Genomic DNA, 17468 nt, shown 5'->3' with positions numbered 1-17468 from the left:
AGTCCATGAAAGGAAACCCACTGGGTATATAACACAAGAAGGAAAAAGGGATTGTTGTTGAGAGTGGGTCCTCCTGACAGCACTAGGAATGGCTGGAACTGCAAACAGGCACAATGAAAATGATCTAAAAGATGAGGACCCCATGACCTGAGTGCAGACTCAAATTGCTTGGTTCTCTGCAGAATTAGTGTTGTCACCAGGGGGCTCTGATAGCTTTCCTACCTACTTGGGCTCCACCTGTATGCAAAACCAGGTAGCACCTACATAAGGGTAAAGGCAATGGCAGCAATTCCTTTGATCATGTGTAAAAAACTAAGAATGGAACAGACAACATGAGATCAGACTCATGCAAATCTTAGAGTTCCGTAACTGCGAGAGACTTACAGGTCCACTTAGGGCTAACTGAGGACAAATGCAAGTGACCCCTACTCTATGCAGAAGGAAGTCATCCTGTGGAAGTCGGATGCCAAGGACGATGCGGAGTGACAATAAAATATATTCCAGGAGCAGGCGTTGTGGCTCAGCAGTAGAGCGCTTGCTCAGCACATTCGAGGTGCTGGGTTCAATCGTCAGCACCACATAAAAACAAATAAATAAAATAAAGGTGTTGTGTCCAACCACAACATAAATATATATTCCAGCAAAGGTATCAGCCAAATCTCAGATAAAAAGGACACAAGGGAATCTGGGACACTGTGGGTGTCTTTTTGACTTCTGAGGGTTAGGTCAGGATGCCGTGTGGCCCCAAAATTGCGCCCTTGGAGGCCTCCTCAGAGATTGAAAAAGGAAGGGGACCAACTGCAGTCGGACAGAAGCAGGATCTATGCCCTTCATCATTTTATGACTTTAACTCAACCTTTTAGCTATATTTCAGAACAAATATGGCACTGAGTTGGAATTAAATAAAACTGATAAGTCAACTTCTGAGCCTGATGGTGAAAACACTGACCACCTAGGTATCCTGCCGTTCCTGGGACGCTGAGTTTGGACCTGGGCGTGCTCAGGGGTGGTGCTGGGCAGAGCCGTGGGACACTTCCAGGCCCAGGACGCGCGAGGAGCCGTACCTGCGCAGAGCACGCCCGCGTCCTCGCTGTGCCTGCAGTTGTGTCGCGCCCAGCCCGCGTGGGCGCAGCGCTCCAGGGCGTCCTCGTGGCCCGTGCAGCGCACATCGTCCATCAGAATGGGCCCGATGCCAGGGCCGAATCGGCCGCGGCCCGGGGCGCCCAGCGCTCGGCCGCAGCCCAGAAGGCGGCACACGACGCGGGCGTTCCTGATGTTCCAGTGGTCGTCGCACACCGTGCCCCACACGCCCTCGTGCCGCACCTCCAGGCGGCCCTCGCAGCGGCCCCGTCCGCCCGCCAGGCGCAGCGCACGGTCTGCGGGCAAGAGACACAGTCAGAAGCTGCACCTGGGCGTCCACCCTGCACACCCCTCAGGTGTCACTTGCAGCAGGAGATATGAGGCTGAAACGAGTTCTATTTATGGTTTCGCTGTTCCTAGTTCTCTCTCTCCTTCAAAGTCAAGTTAAATTACCCGAAGCCCTCAAGGAGTGTCCTTTATGGGCAAGCCTAGTTTCCTAGACACTTATAATTTAATCTTGTAACAAAAACACAAAACTCAAAAACAAAAATAAAAGTATTATCAGGTAAAAGTCAAACAACTCTCCTCCCAATCGTTACAAAATGATTGTTCTAAATTAAAGCTCTGCCCTAACTCATCCAACAAAATATGTCCTATGAAATTACTTTTACTGTTGATGAGTAAGAGCTTATATTTTAACTATAAAAACTATATCATATGACCTAGCTATTCCACTCCTCTATATTTCCTTGAGATGCATGAAAACATGTGCCCACAAAAAGATTTATACATAGTAGAATTTTCCATGCACATTAGCCTCAAACTGGAAACAACCCAAGTACCCAGGCATAGGAGAATGAATAGATTGTGTATGCACATTATGGAATATTACCAAATAAAGAAAAGGATCCATTACAACACATGGGATGAATCTCAGAAACAATTTAAATAAATTAAGACACAACAGGGTCTCATATTATTTGGTTTCATTCCATAAGGTTCTAGGGAAAAACCCCAAACTACAAAGCTAGAAAGCCGATCAGATGTTACCTAGTGAAGGAGGGAATTTCCTGGGATGATGGAAATATTCTATTAGTCTTTTTTTTATATTCTGTTTTGCTCGTGGTGGCAGTTACATTAGTCAAAACTTGTAGATGTGTGTAATTGTATATATGATACTCTAAAAGAGTGATTTAAAGAGTAAAAACAATCAAAAGTAAAACTTGTAGTTGTGTATTGCTTAACAATGAGGATACCTTCTGAGAAACATGTTGTTAGGTGACTTTGTCGTATAACATCATAGAATGTACTTACAGAAGAAGATAGCTATGGTATCTCAAGGCCATATAATCATATGGGACCACAGACACATATAGGATCACCATTGACTGAGATATTGTTATGGGGCACATGACTGTATTATGTTCATGTGCTATACCCACAGATGTCTAAATTTTTTTGGCACAAATTGGCGTGTAGTGGCTGTATTTTTAATTTTCTGCACCGTTTGCCATATGGAAGAAGCTTAGGGAGTGTTGTAGATAAACATACAGTATCTTTATTTATTTTTATGTGGTGCTGAGGATCGAACCCAGTGCCTCACACATATGAGGCAAGCACATTACCACTGAGCTACAGCCCAGCCCCTAGGGAGTGTTAATAAATCCCACTCATCACTTTTTCTGGTGGCAGTATACCAATCCAGGATGACTGCACTCTCCTGGCCTACCTGGCTGCTGCAATACTGGAAGCATGATACCCAGGCTTGTTTGAACTGGGACTGTGGAGGCGGGGTGTAGCTCAGCGGTAGAGCACTTGCTGGGCATGCTAGGGACCTGGGTTTGATTCCCAGCATGGGGTCAGAGGTATGAGTGTGAGTACACATCTTGAGTGAGGTCTTGGGAGGTGAGTTTTGGGTGGACCCATGAACCACAGTGCGTGTGTCTGTACATATACAAAGAACTAGCTCATCAACAAAATTTAAGTGCAAAAGAAATATGATCCGAACAGTATTATTAGCGCTCTGAAACAAACAAAACTTACCGGGTAAAGGGACCATTTCTTCTTCAAATGAAATTGTAACTGTAAAAAAAAATGAAATCCTTAAAATGAGTCCCCTCAAAGTCACATATTTATAGTCAAAGTGGAAGAGGAATCAAATGTTTTCTCTAATTCTGGACAGCCATACTTTTGTTTAAGCTTCTACTTTTGTTTAAATGCAGAAATACTGTCCAGTAAGTTTTATTTTCTTGGGTCAAAATATAATAAGTGGTCTTACATACTGTTTAGTCTTCAGAAAAAAATAATTTATTCAATGGTCATAAAAGATATATAAATATACTGAATTTTTGAAAAGAAGAATAATCTTGCAACAGGTATGTGATCATTACCAGATGATGGAGTCACTTTTGTTGAAATTGAATCTGTAGCTGCCAAAAAAAAAATTCTAGTTGAAAATGAAGTATTAAAATTTAGCCTCATTGTGATTTTTACACTGTAGACTACAAGTTTATGAAAACCAGCCTGTTCTCCTGAGGGGTATGCACTTATTTTGTGGATTTACCCCTTCAGGATGAAATGATTGTGTATGAGAAGTTGGCATTTTGTAAGATGGAGCAAGAATGATTCTCATTTGCAGCATCCACAACCTGTCAGGTAATCTATGTCTCTAAAGCTTATGATGACCAACCCAGGAGTGTTTTTCTGATTTTAGAAAAGGAGGCTCCGAGGGACTGTACAACATGACAAGGTCATGCACAGTTCAAACCTGTAGGGCCACAGGCAGATTCTAAGCACTCTGCTTTTCCTGAGCTTGGGATCTGGGAGTTGTTCACCCTGGGCTCAGGGTGGTGACTCAGGGAGGAGGAGGGTTTGCAGCCACCACTCCTGTCCTTACCCTGAGGAAGGTCTCCTGTAGCAACAGGAAGTGATTTGGGCTGCCACGCTTTCCTAATGGCGTGGAAGTGCCACCTGATCTGCACCCAGTTGACAGCCACAAAGAAAACCTGCCTCTTGTGGGGTTGAGAGCCAGTGGGGACCACCAGGGAGGGGATCTTCTGACGTAAATGGAGACGTAAATGGTGAAGGCCAGAAAGGAAGGTGGTGAGGGAATGCGAAATGGAGGGCGGGAGGGGAGGAGTGAAGGAAGCCATGTCACACGCTAGGGAAAAGGAAGGACTAACCCTGGGCTTCCCTGAGCTTTACCCCCATATGGCCAGAGAAACCAGGGCTTGACGAGGGAAGAGAGAAAGGAAACAAGCTCAGCAGAGCCTCATCACTGAAGATGGCGCTGTGCGGGGACAGAGGGGGGTCCCACAAATGGATTCATCAGCAAAGCCTGGGAGCTGAAAGGACTTTGGATGGGAGCTGGGACCTGGCTTTGCCTGACCAACTCTGAGACCTCAGGCAAATGTCTTTCATCTCTGGGCCTCATTTTCCTTCAGAATGAAGGTGGTGGTTCAGTTCTTTACTCCTCCAACTGGGTCCATAACCAGCAGCACTGGCTTCACAGGGGAACCTGTTAGAAATGCAGAGTCCAGGTCTATCGGGAGCCACTGGATCTGCGCTTGGACAAGTTCTGCAGGAGCTCACAGGCACATGAGCATCTCGTTGGAGAATCGCTGGTCTAGGTCAGCTCTAAGGGCTCCTCTGGGCTCGGCATTTGAGGTTCTTTTGTCCTGTTCAATCTGCCCAGCACCTGCCTTCAATGTTCAGTTTCATAACCAGTGATGGGGAGTGGTCTGGAACCCTCTGGACATGCCTGGCCTCTCCTGACCTTGCCTAAGGAAACAGGAAGCGTCTATTCTGGGTGTGTTAATTCTTGCTGGGCTGAGGATGCTCAGAAAGTCACTCACAGGGACTGCAAAGAGCAGAGAGCGTACCTGGTGAAGAAGGAGCTTCTCCTGAAGGCGGGGGAGTGGGAATTGTATCTGCGAATGGAGGAGAAGAATGTTTTGGTTTGACCTTCAGAGTCAGAAAATTGAAGAGCAAATGAGCAGAATCAACACCCTCACAACCCAGCTCTCTGTGCAGGTGCTGGGGTGTGCTGGCCGGCTGGCAGCATGGCCTCAACCATAGCACACCCGGCCGAGCAGGCGAGGTGTGGACCCCAGCCCTGTCCTCCCTTGGGCATGTCTGATCAAGACCAGGGCAGCAGGCAGAGTGTTCCTGCTGGAGGTGCCTCTTCTGTGTCTACCGCTGAGCCAAGGGGCGTGGCGCTCCCGCTCTGAGGAGGATACTGGGCTCTATGCACACGGGTCTTGGGCCACGGAGTGAGCATCGATGCAGGTGTTCATTGCCAGAGAAAAAGTTGATCGCGTTTAACTCGGGAAATGTGACAGGGAGGAACATTACCAGAGAAAGCGTCCACTTCTGTTGAGGCTGAAGTTGCTTCTGTGTATAAACCAAGAGAACAGGACACTGGGAACCGAGTGTGGCAATGCTGGGTGTCATTTCCTTGAGCTTCACGTTGTGGTCCACGTGGTCATAAGTAGGCTCCTTTCCTTTTCTTTTTTCTCCATCCCTCCCTCCCTGCCCCTCGCTCTTTTCCTCCCTCCCACCTAATCTCCCTCTCTCTCTTTCCTTTTTTCGAATACACATGAGGGTTTATTTAGAGAAATGCAGGTACTCCAGAGAATGTGGAGTGGGCTGTCCCAAGCAGGAGGTGGCCTCATGACTTCTGTTTTAGATTTTTTCCCCACAATGTCTTTATTTTATTTATTTGTTTATATGTGGTGCTGAGGATCAAACCCAGTGCCTCACACATGCTAGGCAAGTGCTCTACCACTGAGCCCCAGCCCCAGCCCCAGCCCCAGCCCCAGCCAGTGCTGTGACTTCTGTGTTGTGGGTTTTCATGACCTGCTTGGGATCCCCTGACCCTATGAACTCTTCATTTGTGTGGTTACAGCCATTTCCACCTAAGCTTAGTGCACCTGTGGTTGCTTCATTTTCTAAACAGAGTGCAACAAATAAGAAGCAAATCTCATGGATTTGAAAAGCCTAGTGGAAGACTTTACCAGTTAGAGAGGTTGCATCTTCTAGGGCTGAAGAAACATCTGTAGATAAAGGGGAGGGGGGACTTAAGTACCCTTGGGGGCACACCAGCCTTCTGTTCTTACCGAGGTTGCATTGGGGCAAAGTTTTCATGAAGCCAACTAGTGTGATAAACAGAGCTCTAAGAAGAGGCACTTGAAGGGACGACAGGCAGATTGTACCTGGTGAAGAGGTCACAGCAGTTGGGATGGAAGCTGCAGACAAAGAGAAATGGCAAGGAGGTGATTAGTCATGCCAGGGGCCGTGGTTCCAGAAGATACAGGAACATTGAGCCAGGTCAATATAAGCATGTTAAAAACTCAAAAGATTACTAAAGAATCCAAGAATTTGGTCAAGACATAAATGGTTATTTAATGAATTCGCTGGAAATTAAAAAAAATTGCAGCAAATAAGATGAAATCCAAAATAACATTTAAATTACCTGTTGGAGTGGTTATAGCAATATCCAAAGATCCTGGAAATAAGAAATAATAATTGGTTAAAATCTACCAAAGGGCAAGAAAACACTGCTTTATAGTTAACTTGTTTTCTTCTCTTTGTCCCTAGAGCACAGAAAGCTGATATTATGGCTTGGATGTGAGGTGTCCCCCAAAGCTCACATGTGAGACAATGCAAGAAGGTTCAGAGGAGAATTGATAGGGCTGTGAGAGTCTTAACCCAATCAGTGAATTAATCCCTGGTGGGATGAATTGAGAGGTAACTGAAGTGTGGGGTGTGGCTGGAGGTGGGAATTGGGGCGTGGCTTTGGGGTATATATTTTGTATCTGTAGAGTCGTCTCTCTGCTTTCTGATCACCGTGATGTGAGCTGCTTCCCTCTGCCGCCCTCTGCCTCCATGATGTTCAGCATCACCTCGAGGCCCAAGGAATGGAGCTGGCCTTCTGTGGACTCTGAGCCCTCAAATAAACGTTTCCTGCTCTATAATTGTGCTGGTCAGATCCTTTAGTCACAGCAGCAAAAAAGCTGACTAAAACACCTAACTTTCATTTAATTGATTCACACTTCTTGATTGCCCATTCCCCGGTGCCAGGCACTGGGCTGGTTCTGGAGCAAAAGAGTCAATAAAACTACATATAGTTGCTGCCCTCAAAAAGGGGACCAACTCATGGATAGACAGAGAGGAGGAAAAGACACACAAGCCAATGGATGACTTTTGCCATGAAATGAGAAACACAGATGGCCCGAGACCCTCTAACAGGTGAGCTGACCTGGCCAGGGAGCTCCCCTCCCATGCCCTTCTGCCTGGCACAGGTCTGTCTTAGATGAGGTGCTCAAAGACAGTGACAACCTGACACTAGCCCACTCCCAGGCCTGGAGTGGCAGACCCTCGTGCTGCCGACGTGTGCAGTGCAGGGGTAGAGGCATTACCAGGCGAAGGAGTCTCTTCCTCTGGAGTGACAGTCGTGCCTAGATGGGAAACATGGAGATGGGCGTCATTCCATCAGGAAGTTTTGCAGAAAGGCCCAAGTCTGCCTTTACTGGGGTCTCAGGTACTAATCTTCATTCTTGGAAAAACGGGGACTAATTATTTCCTGTCTTCCCAAATAAGAATTGAAGTATCCAAGTTAAAACACATGCACGATAATGGTATAAATAAATTCTGATATGGCAAGTGTATATTTGTGTCAGGCACAAGAACATACAGATTTTTTGATTCCCTTTATAAGATCTTAGTCCTTTTGAACAAAAGACACTGATGGTGTTCCCATCTGCCTGATTCAGAGTCCTTGGGAAGAATGCCATTGTTGTTTAGGGATGGAACACAGAAGCATCTCAAAGGGACATCAAGGTAAGTAAATGATGTTTTGGTTCCATATTGTTGTAGTTAGAAAGTCTGGTGACATTAAATGGCTTTTCTGAGCATTTCTGTAGCTGTGGGAGCACCTGCTAGCATTTCCTGGATTGTCAATGTGGCTCTTCTATGAGGGTTACCCCTCCCACTCTGTGTACTCTACCTCCAAACATTTTTCTTTCCTAACATGCAGCCAATAGGGAGGCCTGGTAGCCAGCTACTGGATTGTGTAGAAAGGAGGATGGCTGGCTCTGAGAGAGCAGCTCATGCACATACACATCCCTCCATGAGCACCCAAGTACTTTATTTAGGATTGAATGTCGGGATCTCAATGTGGCTGCCTAGAGGCCCTCTTTGTCTGCTTCTGGATTCTAGACTATTTTCTAAGGGATTAATTTAGCCAAGTGACTCCCCAGCAAATAGAGGGATAATTGTACTATCTTGGTAGAATTTCAACAAATAACTATCCCTGAGATAGGCAGAAGGGGGACTAGCCACAGGAAACTTGTTACCGGTCGTGAGGATGAAATCTGTGGCTGAAGTTGAAGTAGGAACTGTCAAAACAAGCAAAAGATAAATTGTATTTAAATAACATCTTTGTTGATCAAGTTCATTGGTAAAAAATTTTCACAAAAATTACCCCTATTTATAAATGTGTCTCAGCACAGTTGATTATGCTTTGTTCCTATTTGATTCTCCTAGCCTGTGTAATCAAGATAAAGGAAACAAACAACCAGGGTGGTGGTGTATGAGTCTAGGACCTGAGTGACTGGTTGTGGTCTCTAGTGTTGTGTAATGGAGCAATTGACCTTGTACAAGTCCTTTTGCATCTCTAAACTTCAGGTCCTGCAGCATCTGAAGGACCAATCCAAGGACTAATAGCATCAGTATCCTGTTGTTAGAAATGCAGACTCTTGGGATGCATTGAATCCAAATCTGCATTTTGAGAAAATTCCCAAGTGAGTTATGTGCATATTCAACTCTAAGAAGCACTGAGCTTGCAAATGGAGATGCTGCAGGCCAGGAGAATATGAGAGGTCAGGTGCCATGTGAAGGGGCCACCCTGCCCTACTTAGCCCCAGGCAATTATTGCTCATGAGGTGTGTAATACTAGTTCTCACTCTCAGATTTTCCAATTAAAGCTGGAAATCTTGGGCTGGAAATGCAGCTCAGTGATAGGGCACTTGCCCGGCATGCATGAGATCCTGGGTTCAATCCCTAACATCACAAAAAGAAAAAAGAAAAGGAATAAAGCCTGAAATATAGATTCTTAAAACAACAACAAAACAACAACACAACACCATTACCACCAACAACAACTTTTGTTTTCAAAATGTGGGATTAAAAATAATTTAAACATGCATTGGCAATGCTGGGTTGTCTGAATCTAAATTCATTTGTGGGTCAAAACTTGTCCAGGGCTGCCCATTTGTGACTTCTGATCTGAGTGATCTCTAAGGGTTCTTCCAACTCTCAGGAATTGTTACATTGTGATGGTCCCATATCTAACTTGTCCTTGCCTAAAAGACTTTGTGGGCAATTCTCATAGCTGTAGCCACAAAAGGGAATTGTGTTTCATCATAATTTCCCTTAGAGATTAGTATACCAAGCCTGGCAGAAGGCTTTTGAGATTTTGGAAATGCAGACTATGGGCCACTCTCATAACTGTTTACAGTTCAAAGAAAATGTGAGTTGAGCTGCTTTGTGTTGAGGTGGTGTTTCTCCAACTTATAGAGCTGCACAATGACCATCTCAAGCCCTAGGACAATCCCTGGTGTGTAGAAGAAGGACTTCTACAAAAGGACACTTAGGTCGCTTGCTTTGGAGAGCCAAGCCAAGTCTTGGCCTGCAGCAGCATGCACCTCCCTAGGAGGGTGACTGGAAGCTCCCACCATGGTGCCCTACACCTGTGAAGACCACTGAGTCCCCAGGATAAGGCTTTCAGGATTGTGTCCATCCTTCTGTTCTACAGGTAAAGAAACAGAAGCCTAAGAGGTCTGGGGACTTGCCCACCATTACCCAACTGGTTAACACTGGAGCCAGAGAACCCAAGGTGATGCTCTGGTGCCAAATAGGGCCACGCTGCATCACCACCTGAAAGTGATGAGAAGTTTGGGAAACACTAGGTTACACCAAGTTAAGAAGAGATCTCTCCCTGCAGGACTCATCAGAGACTTGAAAGTGCTAATAGACTGAATCATCAAGAGAAGATATGGTATTTCCCCAAATTATGTAGCTATGCAAATCATTCTCAGAAATTTGCATAACACCAGATGAAGGGACTGTACTCTGAAACATGCTCAGGAGACGAGTTGCTCCATTATTTTCTGAAAATATGGATTCAGGTTTTGCCTGAGATGTCTGAAGTCCTGTGAGTTAAAAGAATACACAAAAAAATCACTGAATACCCCATGTGCTGACACTAATCAACATAGGAGTGAAGCAGGGTCACTAGATCTCAGAGGCCAGCTGCGGCACCAAAGAGGGAAGAAACAGGAATCCTGTACCTTAGGTACAAAAGGCACCCAATCTGTTCCTTTTATTGTTCTGGTTAATGAATATGTAAGCAGCTTACATTAGCTTGATAAGAGCTTGATATTTAGTTTCATAGGAGATAAAAACTGCAACCCTCATCATATGTAAGACAATCTACCACTCTGATGTATAGAAAGCAAGAGAGAAAATAAAATTACCCGGTGAAGCGGTCAATTCTGTGGCTGATGCTGAAATGGCAAAACAATCAGGAACTTAGAAGATACATTTTTGTTTAAAAATTTGATACCTCAGATACATTAAGTTAGGTACAAAACAACTTCTGAAGTGTGAAACCAAGAAAAGTTTCTTAGTTGATACTCAAATTATTATTCTAACCTGTGGGCTATAGAATTAAGATAAGCTGGGCAGTAGGTATTTTCATTTAATCTGATTTCCTTTTCTATTATACGGTTTTTGGCAAGAGAAAGAAGAAAAAAAATAATGCACAAACTGCTGAATTAAACAAAGCAGAACAAACAAACAAGAGGGGACCACTCCAACCACAGAGGGAGAAGGAAATAGTGTTGAAGTGTTGAAATACTGTCGAGAACTCGGGTTGGGGTCATGGAATTCTCATCAGCAGTGCCACAGTGTCATCTTCAAAGCTCAAAACAGACAATTTGAGGACAAAGACTAGGAAGTGCCTGACCCCATGGTGGATGACAGGGAGTCTAGGGGTCCCTGAAGACTGCAGAGACGGAGGGCTCTACGCTGAAGCAGCTTAGAAGGAAGGTTATAAACGACAGAGAGGCCACCCGGAACCAAGGCCAGGTGGGCTGTGGGACTGAGGGACTTGGGATGATCCAGGTTAAACGATGCCCCATTATTTATTGGCTGCCCAGTGCTGAGAATGGACCTCCGATTGTGTTTGGAGCTTCCCAAGGGGACCCAAACATTCCCATGTCAGTTCCCAGATCCCTGGCCAAGAGTCACAGCTCTGCCGGTTTCAGGAGACAGTGGAGGGTGAGTACCTGAGCAGATGACGCCGGCGTCCTCGTGATGGCCACAGTTGTGGACCGACAAGCCCAGGTGCTGGCATCGGCCTAGCGAGGTCTCCGTGCCCCGGCACTGCACGTCGTCCAAGAGGATGCTCCCCACACCCTTCCCGAAGTAGCCGCTCCCCAGGGCGCTGATGCCCTCCCCGCAGCCCAGCTGCCGGCACACCACGTGGGCGGCGTCGATGCTCCACAGGTCGTCACACACGGTGCCCCAGGTGCCATTGTGGTGGACTTCAACACGGCCTTCACACCGGCTCCTCCCACCCACCAACCTGATGATGGACAGGTCTGGGGAAGACTCAGAGGTTATTACTGGGACTTCTACTAGGACTTTTCCTTAGTTCTAAACCATATACCCTGGATTCTAGAGCCTTCGAAGCCCTGGCTTCTTGCTTCTAGGTCTCATAGGACTAAGAGTAGTGCTTACAAATGCAGTGCCTGCTTTCCTGGGCTATTTCTGATTTCCACTATTTTACTCTATCATTCTCACCTTTGGGTTGGGTAAAAAGGTACAAAAGGATAAAAATAAATATCTATTTTGGAGCTGGAGACAGTGGTACATGTCTGTAATCCCAGTGGCTGGGGAGGCTGAGACAGGAGGATGGCAAGTTCAAAGTCAGCCTCAGCAGAAGTATGTGTTAAGCAACCTAATGAGACCCTGTCTCTAAATAAAATATGAAATAGGGTTAGGGATGTGGCTCAGAGGTTGAGTGCCCCTGAGTTCAATCCCAGGTATCCCTCCACTGCAAGAAAAAAAAATCATTTTTGGAATCAAGCCATCAGATTGATAGACAAACTCATTATCATTGACATTGACATGGATAGATCTCACACCCAACTTCTGGTTTTCTTTAAGTCAAACTTTCCCATTGGCTCAGGTTCAAAGCTAAAAACATCTCAGTAGAACCAGAGAGCAGATGCACTGAGGCTCTGCTTGTAGCCTGTGCCTCTGTTTCAGGTCTGTATTTTCCCAGTCCCAGGGAGGCATGGATCCAGGAGGGCACTGACATCACTGGCTGTGACCCCAGGGACCCCTAGACCCCAAGGACCCCAATAACCAGGAAGTTGCGGGAGAAACAATGAGAGGATTACCAACTGCAGGAGTCGGGCTTGCCAGAGCTGGGGCCACTTCAGCAGCTGAAAGAGAAGAGGCATTCACATCAGGGAGGTGAAGACTGACAAAACGCCACCAGCCAAGCGGGCACGTGAGTCCCATGGGTGCCAGTGTGTGTGTGTGTGTGGGGTGCGGTCAGAGCTTCCCAGCAAATGCAGCAGTGCTGAGGGGAGGCCAGTGTCCAGAGGTCTGGCTCATCGGGACAGCGGCTGTGAACCATCTCGGCTGGCCTGGGCGGGAACCTGTTTCACTGGAAGCATCTCTCTGAACCAGGGAGGTCACGTACAGTGGCTCTGGAGATGTGAGGCTAGAGAACAGGATGGTGGACATCTGATGCCGTTTTAACTCAGAGCACTTATCCCTAGACCCCATGAAACACTAAGTCTTCAGATTAAAATACCCAGCCAACAGAGGGGAGTAGAAATGCCCTCTCTTCTGCTTCATCTTCAGCCCATCTGGGGACCTCATCTCTGCCCGGTCCTGAGGAGACTGGGGTGGTGCTGGGCTATGGTGAGACCCCACAATGGAGTAGGGAGTCACAGATATTTGTTGCATGCAATTAATTAGTAATAAAAAGTAACAAAACAGGGATTTAGCATGTTCATTCAGCTGTTTTGAAAAGTTGCCTAAAATGACCCCTCATGGCAAGTAAGTCCCAACTTAGGCAATCAGCAATCAATCAGGAGCGTATTCAGAGAGCACAGCTCTCTCTCTGAGAAATATCTTCCAGAGAAACCCACAAGTTGGACACACCTGGGAGAACCATTCCCAGAAGTTAAGAATCACTCCAGGGTGAGGCTCGACTTCTGTTTCTGTGTATGTTTTGGCTCATGGGATTTCTTCTCAGGGCCAGGGGGACTGGCTGTGGTGCGTGGCAGGGGATACTACTCTCCTGACATTAGAGTGACCAAGGTCCTGGCTTGTTGGAGTTCAAAGAGGCCATGTGACTTCTCAGTGCTAAAGCCAGGACAATTCCAGCAAAGCAGGGCAAGTTCTTGACCCACCTGGGACCCCAGGCCACTCAGGTATCTGCCTGTCAGAGATGGCTGTCCTGCTTGGGAGGGAAGCCGGGCTCAGCAGAGTTCAGGTACCTGAGCAGACAGCCCCGGCGTCCTCATGGTGCCCACAGTTATGCACAGACAGTCCGAGGTGGTGGCACTGTCCCAGGTTGGTCTCGTTGCCTGTACACCTCACGTCGTCTAGGAAGATGGGGCCGGCACCGTCGCCAAACAGACTGCTCCTGGGAGCTGCCAGGGCTGCCCCACAGCCCAACTGCTGGCACACCACCTGGGCAGCGGGCAGGCTCCAGAGGTCATCGCACACGGTCCCCCAGGTGCCGTTGTGGTAGATCTCCACGCGGCCCTCGCATGGGTGCTTCCCGTTGGCCAGCCTCACCCCTGGCAGATCTGCAGGAGCAAGAGCAAGTGGGCATGAGGAGCCTCCTGCAGTGCTCCACAGGACAGCACATCTGGCTGGAGACTCCGGCCCTGGGGTGCAGCCTGCTGGGGAAGAGCATCTATCATGCAGGTGGGGAATGTGCTAATGTGGAGCCTTAGAAAACAGAGGAGCAGAGATGCCTGCTGTCTACCTACAATTTAGCAGACTCCACAGTGGCTCTGCCCCGGCTTTGTGGAAGACATTCTGCTTTCACCCTTGTTTATCGTGTTATGTTTCTAAAAATTCCAAACAAGGCAGCTGCATGCTTGGAGCTCAGGTTTTGCATTTCTAAGCCAGGTTTCCCCAAACATGATGAGATTATTAGAGCAAATTTAGTTTTACTTTACTTGAATTTAGAGAGCTGTAAAGTACTTATTTGGGGAATGCAAGAATAGAAACAGTACCTATTTGATGGAAAATGTGTGGATGATCCTGAGGAGCTGAAGAAACTGAACAGGTACAAAAGAAAAGTAGCCTCCGTAAGCACATTTAAGAAAAAAACAATGAAATTTCATATTCATTTCAAATACCGTCTAAGTCATAGGCATTTTACCTTTAAAGAACCCCATTGAGTCTCTGATCACATAGTTACTATTTAAAATGTAATGGCAGCTCATGAATGAATATGCACATTATTTTTATTAAGAAAATAAAAACTATGGGGCTGGGGTTGTGACTCAGTGGTAGAGTGCTCTCCTGGCATGCATGAGGATGGGTTCCATCCTCAGCACTACATAAATGTAAAATAAAGATATTGTGTCCACTAAAACTAAAAAGTAAATATTAAAAAAAAAGAAAAACTAAAACTCATGTTGGGATTTTGAAGCTATGACCCCATATCCAGAGCTGCCTCAGCAGAACCAGAGTTCAGCCGCTGCATCTCAGGTCCCAGGTAGCGCTGCAGGTGGAGAAAGAGCTCCTGTCCTTAGGCTCTCCTTCCCCAAACCTCCCTATTCCCAGGCCCCCCACCCCCATCCCCAGGCCCTCCAGACTTCCCTGGTCTGCCAAGGCCTTTGCATGAACTACCATTTTAGGTCAAGAGCTTTTGGGTTAAAAGCAGCTCTCAAATGCAGAACAGACAACACACTGGACTGTTAAGATCCAGAACACCTTTTCCTCTAGGTACAGAGCAGGGTCCCAGGAGAATGGGAAACAACCCTCGGTCCTTACAGAAGAGTCTGTGCTCAGGGCACTGTCAAGGCCCCTTAAAGCTTCAAAGGGAAACCCATTGTAGGACCCTGCATTAGACAAGAGTCACCAGTCAGTAAATAACAGACACCAACTCACAGATACCTGGATGCTCAGCAGCTGCAGAACCTGCAGAGATAAAGGAGACACCGGGCGGTGTGACATTAGAAACCAGATGGTGCGGAGGTTTGAAGGTCATTTTCCCTGTTTAAACATGACTGGAGGAAGCGGAGTGTAACCAATCCTTGAGCATCAGGGCTGTCCCCTCTGGTGTGGGTTCTCACCTGGCTAAAATCTCTGCAGCAGTGATTCTGATAGAATTTCCCTCAGTAACTAAAATGACGCATCTGCAACGTAGCAATACTTTTGTGTATCAGTGGTTTGTCAGATGCTCAAGTAAATGTTCTATGTGGATTGTCTCATTTAATCCTTCCAGCAAATCTCTGACGTGAGTACTATTGTTGTCTTTATTTTACAACTGAGTCACCTTCATAGACGCTCAAGTGGACCAGGCCACCCCATATGCTAAACAGCTGATATATTTTTCAGAGTTGGAACAGAAATTCCCTGTCAAGGACATGGGGTAGGCTGAAGGCATGAAGCCGTTTGCATATTCTACCTGGCCTGGGCATCTGTGACACTGGCCAAGAGGCGTCACTGGGAGGAGACTTGGGGTCAGCAAGGTACTCTGAGCCACCACTCACCTGAGCAGATGACGCCAGCATCTTCATGGTGCCCACAGTTGTGGGTGAACCAGCTGCCGTGGGGGCACTGTTCCAGGGAGGCCTCACTTCCTGTGCAGTGGACATCATCAAGGAGGATGCCGCCTGACCCAGGGCTGAAGCTGGCCCCTGGGAGGGCAGATAAAGCCAGGCCACAGCCAAGTTGTCTGCAGACCACATGGGCATCCTCGATGGACCAGCTGTCATCACACACAGTGCCCCAGGTGTTGCCGTGGAAGACCTCGACGCGGCCCTCGCACCTGCTTGACCCATCTGCCAGCCGTAGGCCCAGACCTAGGTGGACAATCCAAAGAACACCCTTCATAGGGGCCCATCCAGAAGGGCCATTTCCTGGGGTGTACGCTGACAGCAAAGGATAACGAATCCCTTCTCCCCTTCATCTCCTTTACTTTTGTCTTGGGGACCACACCGTGGGCCTTCCATGCTGCTCCCTGGCCAACTGGACCGTGAGCTGCCCCCCTCTGTAGCCCTCCTTTCACTGTGGGTTGTGGAGCTGTGGTTCCCGACAAAGAGTTTGTTGGATTTTTCACAAGAAGTAACCAGGCACACACTAAGTTGTATGTGTGTGTGTGTGTGTGTGTGTGTGTGTGTGTGCACGTATGCATGTGCACCCTTGCACACGTTGACCAAGTGACAATGACAATAGCTGTCATCTATGTTGTCCCCAGGATCAAGTGTGACCAATATGTAAAGTCAGTCCAGGGAATGTGAAGGGCAGCCACTGCAGATGCCACTCATTTTCAAAAGGCAGTGTTACGAAAGGGATTAAAAAACTGGGTGTGTTCAGAACACAGCCAAGGTGAGTTCATGGGTGGGGGCTGGGAGGAGATTTGGGGTCAGCAAGATGCTCTGAGCCTTTCTAGTTGGCAACTTCCAGACCATCTCACAAGCCGGTGTTGCATCTCACATCTGTTTCCTCCCTCTCCCTTCTAATCACAGATTTTCTAGGTGAACCCAGACATGATCAGCCCACCCTCCAGCAGCTGCCATTTATAGGCCCAGCCTGAGGCCAGGGAGGAAGTTGGAAGTGGACAGTGTGTCCACCTGGGATCCTTCTTCCCACAGTACTGCTGGAGTCTTTCTGAGCTGAAACTCTATGAAGGGAAAGCAACTGAAGAGAGGAGAAAGGATTGGTTACCTGTTGATATGGGCACCTCTGTTGGCTTTGGAAAAGATGCTAAAAGACAGATAGAAAGCAAAAGTCCAATGTCAAACATTTAACTTAGTCTGCTGCCAGTGGGCTCTCCACCTTCTGCATTATCTGTGGGCAGTTTCTGATTCTAAAAGAGACTCCCCAGCTGGGCCTTTCTCTGCAGACAGTACTCCAGCAGGTGTGTGTGTCCAGAAATAACCTCCCCAGAGCTTCCTCTGAAGGTTTGGGGTCATTTCTTTTCCCCAGCTCTTCCCTATATTGGACTTTGCACTTAAAGATCAGCCTGGGAAGAACAGCTGAATAAAGTTGAAATGTAAACAGCCAGGAGCAAACTAAAAAGTGACGCTTTCAGCTTCTTCATTATTAACACTTCTCTC

The 17468-nt window shown here is 47.1% G+C and overlaps 1 protein-coding gene across 1 annotated transcript in view; it reads right to left on the bottom strand.

Annotated features, from left to right (window-relative positions):
• LOC113179549 (scavenger receptor cysteine-rich domain-containing protein DMBT1) overlaps window positions 1–17468 on the bottom strand; it is an 87819-nt gene that overhangs the window by 6985 nt on the left and 63366 nt on the right. The window contains exons 36-39 of the mRNA XM_077799130.1: window positions 15896–16211; window positions 13662–14020; window positions 11430–11744; window positions 1065–1376 (exon numbers count right to left, since the gene is read on the bottom strand). Coding sequence (XP_077655256.1) covers window positions 1065–1376; window positions 11430–11744; window positions 13662–14020; window positions 15896–16211 — 1302 coding nt within the window. The remainder of the gene's footprint in view (window positions 1–1064; window positions 1377–11429; window positions 11745–13661; window positions 14021–15895; window positions 16212–17468) is intronic.

Source organism: Urocitellus parryii, chromosome 5 (assembly GCF_045843805.1).
Source record: "Urocitellus parryii isolate mUroPar1 chromosome 5, mUroPar1.hap1, whole genome shotgun sequence".
Classification (NCBI taxonomy): domain Eukaryota; kingdom Metazoa; phylum Chordata; class Mammalia; order Rodentia; family Sciuridae; genus Urocitellus; species Urocitellus parryii.
This window is presented reverse-complemented; position numbering and strand designations above follow the sequence as displayed.